The sequence below is a fragment of the Oncorhynchus mykiss genome, chromosome 2, assembly GCF_057628025.1.
Source record: "Oncorhynchus mykiss isolate SJ-2025 chromosome 2, ASM5762802v1, whole genome shotgun sequence".
NCBI classification, from domain to species: domain Eukaryota; kingdom Metazoa; phylum Chordata; class Actinopteri; order Salmoniformes; family Salmonidae; genus Oncorhynchus; species Oncorhynchus mykiss.
The window spans coordinates 73,360,458-73,372,962 of NC_143023.1; the positions used below are offsets into that span (position 1 = coordinate 73,360,458).

The following is a 12,505-nucleotide window of genomic DNA, read 5'->3' on the forward strand; positions in this document are numbered from 1 at the left end:
GACAATTTCTCATCACAACAATGTGATGCTCTTTTGATATTACCTTTGTTTCTATATCACAGGCTATGTGGCATACTTCATCACAGCATGCATATTGGACTTTGAGAGGGCCATTGCCCTTGTGGTCCTCACCAGTTTGGCAGTTGTCTCCAAAGCCTATGACCTTGTGAAGACATACCATGGAGATAGCATAACCAAATGTTTCATACCAGCTCAAAGATGCTTCAACAATTTCCCGGGATGGATAATAGGGTAAGAAGCTATTTAATATGGACACTTTAAATGGTCTGAGAAAATGAATTAATTTGGTGAGTGTATTTTCCTCTGTTGACTGAGAGTCTGTTGTGGGTTCTTTAGAGTTTTCGTTGTGGTGCTGGTCCTGCTAGTGACTTGGCTCGTTGTGGACACAAGCAAGCGACCAGAGCAGCTTATCTCATTTGGAGGGGTCTACTTGTTCATTCTAGTCATTTTCATCTTCTCAGCCCACAGGACAGAGGTAAGCTTAACATCACAGCAGATCGCTCCGATCCCATCACAGGATGAGAGTGGCGAGGCTTTCCTGCATGTCTACCTTTAATAACACATGATTGGTTATAACCACTTATCTATGACTGTTTTCTTTAGACTTTGAATTTGCTGTGGACTTCCTTTGGCCTTGTATGTCTTTTACCAGTTACGCCTAGTAATTCCTTCCATTGACTCACCAATTTATGGAGAATCACTTGTTAAACGATAATACATATCCAAACATTGTTTGAAGAGTATGTCAAGTGTGTTTGTTTGTCTCTGTTTCAGGTGGCATGGAGGTCAGTTTTTTGGGGTCTTGGTTTACAATTCTGTATCGGACTGTTTGTCATAAGGACAGAGCCAGGACTCACAGCCTTCCAATGGCTTGGAGAGCAAGTGCAGGTATCCTTGTTGCTGAACTGCTCCTTATCTCCTTATCTTAAAGTAGTAAACCTTAACTACCTGGAAATTGTCCTTGTATCTGGGAGGTTCCTCTTTTATGAGGCACAGTGAAATCTCATAGATTGCCCATGGAGCTATTTACAACCACTTTTTATTTTTTATTTTTTTATTTTACCTTTATTTAACCAGGTAGGCCAGTTGAGAACAAGTTCTCATTTACAACTGTGACCTGGCAGACTCTCTAATCTACAGACTCTCTTATCTAAAACTGCTATTTTGTCTTAACCATTGATATGAGACAGTATTATGTAAGTAACAATTGTAGCTAGTTGCATGGAATGACAAACTATGATTCTCATTGTTGACATGAATACAAATGAGAAGATAATAATCTTTTCCCTCGTTTTCAGATATTCTTGAACTACACAAAACACGGGTCATCATTTGTTTTTGGACCACTAGTATCCGACATCTTTGCATTTCAGGTCAGTGAGCAATAGTTCAGTAGATGTACTAGAAACATTTATTTGATAATGAATCCAGGATTGATCAATATATGTTCCTGTTCCTTCTCCAGGCTTTGCCCATTGTGATATTCTTCAGCAGTGTGATGTCAGTTCTTTATTTCCTTGGAATAATGCAATGGCTCATCATTAAGGTAAGAGACCTTCAAACATTAAGCCCAAAATGAAGCTTCTGTGTTATGTTTGGGCACAGTCATATACATATGGCTCTAGGTTTGTGTGTGTACTGTATGATTTATGTTAACAAGAAGCCATGTGTTTTTCCCCTTTCAGATCGCATGGGTAATGCAGATAACGATGGGAACCTCACCCACTGAGACCTTAAGTGTTGCAGGCAACATATTTGTTGGACAGGTACATTTGCCTGTTTGTAGTCGATGGTATTTCACTTCCTACTTCAATATAAGAATTATTGGAGGATACATATACTGAAGATAACACCATTGTAGTAATTACACTAAGTGATGTTTACACTTCACAATGTCTTACAAAGTAATATTGATGAGGATTAGGACATACAAAGTTGATTTACTGTTTAACAGATTACATTTTTTGAAAAGTGAGGCGAGCGAAAAAAAATTAAATATGACAAAATACAATACAATTTGTAAAAATACTAAACAACCTTAGTAAAACACCTAGTGACCTTACCAAGAGATTTGAGCCATTTAAATAAGGGTTTTGGAATGACAGTCACAGGGACCACAGTTTGAGTCCTGGTCAGGGTAACCCCCTAATTATCCCTCGAGAACTCAAGGGGATTTAGCACATTGTGCTGTGGACAATAAAAGGCCACTCTAAAATGTATTTTTCTTTCTCACATCACAATGCCACGGATGTCTCAAGTTTTGAGGGAGCGTGCAATTGGCATACTGACTGCAGGAATGTCTACCAGAGCTGTTGACAGAGAATGTAATGTTATTTTCTCGAACAAGGTCGTTTTAGAGAATTTGAAAGTATGTCCAACCGGCCTCACAACCGCAGAGCACGTGTAACCACGCCAGCCCAGGACCTCCACACCTGGCTTCTTCCCCTGCGAGATTGTCTGACACCAGCCACCCAGATAGTTGATGAAACTGTGGGTTTGCACAACCAAAGAATTTCTGCACCAACTGTCAGAAACCATCTCAGGGAAGCTCATCTGCGGGCTTGCCATCCTCACCAGGGTCTTGCATCGCAACTAACTTTCTTGGTCAAATCCTCATTTTCGATAGCCACTGGCACGCTGGAGAAAGTGTGCTCTTCACAGATGAATCCCGGTTTCAACTGTACCGGGCAAATGGCAGACGGCGTCGTGTTGGCAAGCGGTTTGCTGATGTCAACGTTGTGAACAGAGTGCCCCATGGTGGCGGTGGGGTTATGATATGGTCTGGCATAAGCTACGGACAACGAACACAATTTGATTTTACCAATGGCAATTTGAATGCACAGAGATACTGTGACGAGATTCTGAAGCCCAATGTCGTACAACTCATCCGCCTCCTTCACCTCATGTTTCAGCATGATAATACACATTCCCATGTCACAAGGATCTGAACACAATTCCTGGAAGCTGAAAATGTCCCAGTTATTCCATAGCCTGCATACTCACCAGACATCACCCATTTAGCATGTTAGGGATGCTCTGGATCGACATGTACAACAGTGTGTTCCAGTTCCCACCAATATCGGGGCAGCAGGTAGCCTAGGGATTGGAGTATTGGGCCAGTAACTGACAAGGTAAAAGGTAAAAATCTGTCGTTCTCACCTGAATAAGGCAGTTAACCCACTGTTCCCAGGCCGTCATTGTAAATAAGAATTTGTTCTTAACTAATTAGGGCCTAACAAATGTATTTCAATTGACTGATTTCCTTATATGAACTGTAACTCAGTTCAACAAATTATTAATTTGATTCACATAATTCAGTCCACCATGACTGCTAAAATCATGTGAATCAAATTATTCATTTGTTTATTGCGAACAGTCATTTTAGGTATAAAATATTTAGCTAGCCTTTGTTTTGGATTATGTTGCTGCAAAACTTGTTTTGTAGATACTTCAAGTTGATTTGGGCATTCAATTTATGGGACATTGCAATTCAATTAAACACTTCTAAGGTAAGATAAATAGGGCTAAACTAAAAAAGGTAAATTTCCTGTAGAAAATGTGTGTGCTTGCTTCAGCCGTTTAAAAATATTTGTATGGTAATCGTTCATTTCGTCAAATTATTTTGTAAATTAATCGATTCAAATTAATAGTTCCAATCATTAATTAAAAATAATGTGAAGCGGGGCATCCGTTAAACATTAAATCAACTTGGTTAGGTTTAGCTGATTCTATCCACTTGCTGTGTAGAATTATTTATTAAAGCATTCCTCTTTATAATGTTTTCTTCATCAGACTGAAGCGCCATTGCAGATTCGCCCCTATTTGATGGACATGACCAAATCTGAAGTGCATGCTGTCATGGTTGGAGGCTTTGTTACCATTGCAGGAAGTGTGATGGGTGCATTCATCTCATTTGGGGTAAGACCAAAGAGCCATCCCTCCAATGCACCTGTCACGTTCTGACCTTAGTTCCTTTATTATGTCTTTGTGTTAGTTTGGTCAGGGCGTGAGTTGGGGTGGGTAGTCTATGTTCTTTTTTCTAGGCAGTATTTATGTGTTTGGCCTGGTATGGTTCTCAATCAGAGGCAGGTGTCATTCGTTGTCTCTGATTGAGAATCATACTTAGGTAGCCTGTTTTCCCCATTTTAGTTGTGGGTGATTGTTTTCTGTCTCTGTGTCTTCACCAGACAGAACTGTTTAGTTTTCGTTCATTCTCCTTGTTATTTAGTTTTTGGTGTTCGAAGTTAATAAATGATCAACATGGACACGTACCACAATGCATATATGTTCGATCCTTCATACTCCTCATCAGAGGAAGACGAATATCGTTACAGTACCCAGTTTTTCGTCTTTTGTCTCAGTTAATTCTAATGTAACTGATCTTCATCGTTATGTGAGATTGAGATTGCTCAATGCCCCACAGATTGATGCATCCTCTATGATATCTGCCTCTGTAATGGCTGCCCCATGTGCCTTGGCAATCTCCAAGCTGTCCTATCCGGAGACAGAAGAGAGCAAATTTACATCAGAGGGAAAATATCAAAGTGGCTTGTGGGTATGTGTTTTTGTGTTTTGTGTTTGTGTGTATGTGTTTGCCATTTACTGATTTTTTATATTCCCCTGCATTTTGTTGTATATATAATAGACTTTCTGTGGTTCATATTGGGCTGTCTTAACTCCCCAGTGATGAACAGAACATTTTGGAAGCAGCTAGCAGTGGAGCATCTACATCAATAGGCCTTGATAGCATTCCTTGCGATACTGGCATTCATCTATGCATCTCTTGGCTGGCTGGGAGGCCTGGTGGGATTTCCCTCTATCACATTTGAGGTATGCTCCAGGCAGCTCCACATACCTTAATCCCATTTCACATTCAAAGATCCTTCTGTCTTGACTTGACATCCATGACTGTGATGTGATACTTCCGGCGCCGACAGAGATGGCCGCCTCGCTTCGCGTTCCTAGGAAACTATGCAGTTTTTTGTTTTTTTACGTGTTATTTCTTACATTAGTACCCCAGGTCATCTTAGGTTTCATTACATACAGTCGAGAAGAACTACTGAATATAAGATCAGCATCAACTCACCATCAGTACGACCAAGAATATGTTTTTCGCGACGCGGATCCTGTGTTCTGCCTTACAAACAGGACAACGGAGTGGATCCTATGCAGCGACCCAAAAAAACGACTCCGAAAGAGAGGGAAACGAGGCGGTCTTCTGGTCAGACTCCGGAGACGGGCACAGCGCGCACCACTCCCTAGCATTCTTCTTGCCAATGTCCAGTCTCTTGACAACAAGGTTGATGAAATCCGAGCAAGGGTAGCATTCCAGAGGGACATCAGAGACTGTAACGTCCTTTGCTTCACTGAAACATGGCTCACTGGAGAGACGCTATCCGAAGCGGTGCAGCCAACGGGTTTCTCCACACATCGCGCAGACAGAAACAAACATCTTTCTGGTAAGAAGAGGGGAGGGGGCGTATGCCTCATGGCCAACGTGACATGGTGTGATGAAAGAAACATACAGGAACTCAAATCCTTCTGTTCACCTGATTTAGAATTCCTCACAATCAAATGTAGACCGCATTATCTACCAAGAGAATTCTCTTCGATTATAATCACAGCCGTATATATCCCCCCCCAAGCAGACACATCGATGGCTCTGAACGAACTTTATTTAACTCTCTGCAAACTGGAAACAATTTATCCGGAGGCTGCATTCATTGTAGCTGGGGATTTTAACAAGGCTAATCTGAAAACAAGACTCCCCAAATTTTATCAGCATATCGATTGCGCAACCAGGGGAGGAAAGACCTTGGACCATTGTTACTCTAACTTCCGCGACGCATATAAGGCCCTGCCCCGCCCCCCTTTCGGAAAAGCTGACCACGACTCCATTTTGTTGATCCCTGCCTACAGACAGAAACTAAAACAAGAGGCTCCCACGCTGAGGTCTGTCCAACGCTGGTCCGACCAAGCTGACTCCACACTCCAAGACTGCTTCCATCACGTGGACTGGGAGATGTTTCGTATTGCGTCAGATAACAACATTGACGAATACGCTGATTCGGTGTGCGAGTTCATTAGAACGTGCGTTGAAGATGTCGTTCCCATAGCAACGATTAAAACATTCCCTAACCAGAAACCGTGGATTGATGGCAGCATTCGTGTGAAACTGAAAGCGCGAACCACTGCTTTTAATCAGGGCAAGGTGTCTGGTAACATGACCGAATACAAACAGTGCAGCTATTCCCTCCGCAAGGCTATCAAACAAGCTAAGCGCCAGTACAGAGACAAAGTACAATCTCAATTCAACGGCTCAGACACAAGAGGCATGTGGCAGGGTCTACAGTCAATCACGGACTACAGGAAGAAATCCAGCCCAGTCACGGACCAGGATGTCTTGCTCCCAGGCAGACTAAATAACTTTTTTGCCCGCTTTGAGGACAATACAGTGCCACTGACACGGCCTGCAACGAAAACATGCGGTCTCTCCTTCACTGCAGCCGAGGTGAGTAAGACATTTAAACGTGTTAACCCTCGCAAGGCTGCAGGCCCAGATGGCATCCCCAGCCGCGCCCTCAGAGCATGCGCAGACCAGCTGGCCGGTGTGTTTACGGACATATTCAATCAATCCCTATACCAGTCTGCTGTTCCCACATGCTTCAAGAGGGCCACCATTGTTCCTGTTCCCAAGAAAGCTAAGGTAACTGAGCTAAATGACTACCGCCCCGTAGCACTCACATCCGTCATCATGAAGTGCTTTGAGAGACTAGTCAAGGACCATATCACCTCCACCCTACCTGACACCCTAGACCCACTCCAATTTGCTTACCGCCCAAATAGGTCCACAGACGATGCAATCTCAACCACACTGCACACTGCCCTAACCCATCTGGACAAGAGGAATACCTATGTGAGAATGCTGTTCATCGACTACAGCTCGGCATTCAACACCATAGTACCCTCCAAGCTCGTCATCAAGCTCGAGACCCTGGGTCTCGACCCCGCCCTGTGCAACTGGGTACTGGACTTCCTGACGGGCCGCCCCCAGGTGGTGAGGGTAGGCAACAACATCTCCTCCCCGCTGATCCTCAACACTGGGGCCCCACAAGGGTGCGTTCTGAGCCCTCTCCTGTACTCCCTGTTCACCCACGACTGCGTGGCCACGCACGCCTCCAACTCAATCATCAAGTTTGCGGACGACACAACAGTGGTAGGCTTGATTACCAACAACGATGAGACGGCCTACAGGGAGGAGGTGAGGGCCCTCGGAGTGTGGTGTCAGGAAAATAACCTCACACTCAACGTCAACAAAACTAAGGAGATGATTGTGGACTTCAGGAAACAGCAGAGGGAACACCCCCCTATCCACATCGATGGAACAGTAGTGGAGAGGGTAGCAAGTTTTAAGTTCCTCGGCATACACATCACAGACAAACTGAATTGGTCCACTCACACAGACAGCATCGTGAAGAAGGCGCAGCAGCGCCTCTTCAACCTCAGGAGGCTGAAGAAATTCGGCTTGTCACCAAAAGCACTCACAAACTTCTACAGATGCACAATCGAGAGCATCCTGGCGGGCTGTATCACCGCCTGGTATGGCAACTGCACCGCCCTCAACCGTAAGGCTCTCCAGAGGGTAGTGAGGTCTGCACAACGCATCACCGGGGGCAAACTACCTGCCCTCCAGGACACCTACACCACCCGATGTCACAGGAAGGCCATAAAGATCATCAAGGACATCAACCACCCGAGCCACTGCCTGTTCACCCCGCTATCATCCAGAAGGCGAGGTCAGTACAGGTGCATCAAAGCTGGGACCGAGAGACTGAAAAACAGCTTCTATCTCAAGGCCATCAGACTGTTAAACAGCCACCACTAACACTGAGTGGCTGCTGCCAACACACTGACACTGACTCAACTCCAGCCACTTTAATAATGGGAATTGATGGGAAATGATGTAAATATATCACTAGCCACTTTAAACAATGCTACCTTATATAAATGTTACTTACCCTACATTATTCATCTCATATGCATACGTATATACTGTACTCTATATCATCGACGGTATCCTTATGTAATACATGTATCACTAGCCACTTTATACTATACTATGCCACTTTGTTTACATACTCATCTCATTTGTACATACTGTACCCGATACCATCTACTGTATCTTGCCTATGCTGCTCTGTACCATCACTCATTCATATATCCTTATGTACATATTCTTTATCCCCTTACACTGTGTACAAGACAGTAGTTTTGGAATTGTTAGTTAGATTACTTGTTATTACTGCATTGTCGGAACTAGAAGCACAAGCATTTCGCTACACTCGCATTAACATCTGCTAACCATGTGTATGTGACAAATAAAATTTGATTTGATTTGATTTGATGACTAACCCAGTACTTCGTGATGAGTGATGGACATGCTTTGGCATTTTTTTTATTTAACAGCGTGTGATGCATGGCTGAATAATTGTGCACATCACAAAATAAGATAAGATAATTATTTCATTGTTCCTTGGTAAAATGTCCAAATCATCGAAATGTGTAAAATAATTCAGATTAGAATATCTGGGGTTCGTTCCTTGTTCCTTGTCAATCATTGGCTCATTGGTGAAATTAGCATTATGACAATAGCTTTAATGAAATCATTCAAAATACTTTATTAATGCAATTGCAGACAGAAGTTGACAAGAGGTGCATATTACGCATGTTCCTGAGTAAGTTCTGCAAAATAGAAAAGGTCCCAAGTTATTTTATTAAATCCGAAGTCCATCCCTAGTGATGTCACTGCATACGTCGTTACATTCTACTCATCAGACCAAGCTCATGCATACACAGCTATATAAACTTGCAAGAGAGATACGATAGTTCCAGTGTTTTCTAAGGCCTAGGCAGTAAATGTCCACTCCACAAGTTGATTAATTATGGAATGTCTGACTTGTCTCTTATCTCTTACACTCCCCTGCAGAGTTTTGTCTCAGTCACACATGTCTCAAAATGTTTCTTTATAAGATATCTATACCTACAGTATATCTATCCTACCCTGCCTTTCTAAGGTCTTCGAAAGCCAAGTCAACAAACAGATTACCGACCATTTCGAATCTCACCATACCCTCTCTGCTATGCAATCTGGTTTCAGAGCTGGTCATGGGTGCACCCCAGCCACGCTCAAGGTCCTAAACGATATCTTAACCGCCATCAGTAAGAAACATTACTGTGCAGCCGTATTCATTGATCTAGCCAAGTCTTTCGACTCTGTCAATCACCACATCCTCATCGGCAGACTCGACAGCCTTGGTTTCTCAAATGATTGCCTCGCCTGGTTCACCAACTACTTCTCTGATAGAGTTCAGTGTGCCAAATCGGAGGGTCTGTTGTCTGGACCTCTGGCAGTCTCTATGGGGGTGCCACAGGGTTCAATTCTTGCACCGACTCTCTTCTCTGTATACATCAATGATGTCGCTCTTGCTGCTGGTGAGTCTCTGATCCACCTCTATACTTCTGGCCCTTCTTTGGACACTGTGTTAACAACCCTCCAGGCAATCTTCAATGCCATACAACTCTCCTTCCGTGGCCTCCAATTGCTCTCAAATACAAGTAAAACTAAATGCATGCTCTTCAACCGATCGCTGCCTGCACCCTCCCGACCTGTCCAACATCACTACTTTGGATGGCTCTGACTTAGAATATGTGGACAATACAAATACCTAGGTGTCTGGTTAGACTGTAAACTCTCCTTCCAGACCCACATCAAACATCTCCAATCCAAAGTTAAATCTAGAATTGGCTTCCTATTTCGCAAAAAAAGCATCCTTCACTCATGCTGCCAAAAATACCCTTGTAAAACTGATCATCCTACCAATCCTCGACTTCGGCGATGTCATTTACAAAATAGCCTCCAATACCATACTCAACAAATTGGATGCAGTCTATCACAGTGCCATCCGTTTTGTCACCACAGCCCCATATACTACCCACCATTGCGACCTGTACGCTCTCGTTGGCTGGCCCTCGCTTCATACCCGTCTCCAAACCCACTGGCTCCATGTCATCTACAAGACCCTGCTAGGTAAAGTCCCCCCTTATCTCAGCTCGCTGGTCACCATAGCATCACCCACCTGTAGCATGCGCTCCAGCAGGTATATCTCTCTGGTCACCCCCAAAGCCAATTCTTTCTTTGGCTGCCTCTCCTTCCAGTTCTTTGCTGCCAATGACTGGAACGAACTACAAAAATCTCTGGAACTGGAAACACTTATCTCCCTCACTAGCTTTAAGCACCAGCTGTCAGAGCAGCTCACAGATTACTGGAACTGTACATAGCCCACCTATAATTTAGCCCAAACAACTACCTCTTTCTTTGGTCTTGGCCATAGTGGAGTTTGGAGTGTGACTGTTTGAGGTTGTGGACAGGTGTCTTTTATACTGATAACAAGTTCAAACAGGTGCCATTAATGCAGGTAACGAGTGGAGGACAGAGGAGCCTCTTAAAGAAGAAGTTACAGGTTTGTGAGAGCCAGAAATCTTGCTTGTTTGTAGGTGACCAAATACTTATTTTCCACCATAATTTGCAAATAAATTCATAAAAAATCCTACAATGTGATTTTCTGGATTTTTTTTCTCATTTTGTCTGTCATAGTTGAAGTGTACCTATGATGAAAATTACAGGCCTCTCTCATCTTTTTAAGTGGGAGAACTTGCACAATTGGTGGCTGACTAAATACTTTTTTGCCCCACTTTATATATACTGTATATTGTTAATCTGTAGTCTAGGACCCTGTAAATGTAAGGAGGGAGGGGTCTTATAACCCCTCTCCTTCTCTTAATACAACATAAGCATAATCTATTATTATAATACATAAAACATTTGGTACAGCCCTCATCATGACCCCTATGTGAACCCCTGACAACACATGTACATTCCTCCATATGTGTAAGACCTTTGTATTGACCTGTGTACTATGGAAGTTTCTTTGATGCTCTGTAAGTGTATCTTACATTTTAGTCATTTAACAGACACTTTTATCCAGAGCGACTTACAGTTAGAGCATTCATCTTAAGGGCTCCCGAGTGGCGCAGGGTTTGGCCGGGGTAGGCCTTCATTGTAAATACGTTTTTTTTTCTTAACTGACTTGCCTAGTTAAATAAAGTTGAATTCAAATAAAATAAAGATAGCTAGGTGAGATAACCACATATTTTGTGATGTTACTTTATAGCCTAATCTCTTTGTGATCTCTCTTTTGCACACCAATATCTCTACCTGTACATTACCATTTGATAATTTATCACTCCAGTGTTAGTCTGCTAAATTGTAATTATTCGCCTACCTCCTCATGCCTTTTGCACAAAATGTATATATAGACTCTTTTTTTATTTTTTCTACTGTGTTATTGACATGTTTATTGTTTACTCAATGTGTAACTTTGTGTTGTTGTCTGTTCACACTGCTATGCTTTATCTTGGCCAGGTCGTAGTTGTAAATGAGAACTTGTTCTCAACTAGCCTACCTGGTTAAATAAAGGTGAAATAAAAAATGTAAACATTTAAAAAATGCACTCACTCACTCACTCACTCACTCACTCACTCACTCACTCACTCACTATTGAAGCCAATAGCATATATAATCTGGACTGCAGTTATAGCACAGAACAATGAGCCAGATATTTCACCGGATGTATAAGTGTGAATCATCCGGTTGGCGTATCCACTCACTACAAAATATGGTGATGAGAGGAAGCCTAGTGGCCAGCAGTGGTAGGAGATGGAGAGAGATGGATTTTGACCAACATTATGCACATTTTCTGATTAATGAAACATTTGATCTCAATACAGTTTTCTGTTCACAAAACTAGAATCTGTTACGTACAGAGTGGACTAAGAAAGGACAGGCTATGGTCTATCTTGGGTTAAGTTATAAAAATCTTTGTCTACACTGTCCATACAAACCAACATAACAGAATTTGTATTGTGCCACACTGGCATCTTGTTTACAGAAGCAAACAGCACTGCGTTTGTGACTTGAAAAAATAGGCAATCTTTTAGATGACATTTTTAAGTACATATTTGTCTAAAGCTTTTTAAATGTGTCATATTTTTTCAAATAGCACTTTTATGAGACATGTAAAATGTATGTTATGGTTGTACTGGAGAAAAAAGGGCTAGGTCTTCTGTTTTTCTACTTACGACATAATAATATAGAGGATAGGGTGGAGTGTTTACCAGATAGACCTTCTAGGATAATCCACTATACTGTATTGACTCTTTAGTAAGAATATAACCCTAACAAAGTCAGCTATGTCTAATCAACCATTGCATATTGGATGTTATTACATGGTTAGGCCTAAGTCTAAAATCATATCTGTTATTTATTTTTGCTGAATGGACAAAGTGAATTATTTGGTTTCCAAAGTAAACAGAATGCCTCTAATCTAATATTTATTTTAAATGGTCTATCAATAAATCAATCCCA

The 12,505-nt window shown here is 42.2% G+C and overlaps 1 protein-coding gene across 1 annotated transcript; it reads left to right on the forward strand.

The window, feature by feature from the left end:
* Positions 1 to 37: 37 nt before the first annotated feature.
* On the forward strand, positions 38 to 4,950 carry LOC110495840 (sodium/nucleoside cotransporter 1-like; the record flags this gene model as incomplete). The annotated part of the gene is given in 11 exon segments (XM_090215390.1): positions 38 to 252; positions 358 to 496; positions 796 to 909; positions 1,320 to 1,394; positions 1,487 to 1,567; positions 1,707 to 1,787; positions 3,814 to 3,939; positions 4,445 to 4,552; positions 4,554 to 4,576; positions 4,706 to 4,759; positions 4,761 to 4,950. Coding segments are annotated over 11 exon segments (1,137 nt in total), but the record flags the coding sequence as incomplete, so codon positions are not given.
* Positions 4,951 to 12,505: the final 7,555 nt, after the last annotated feature.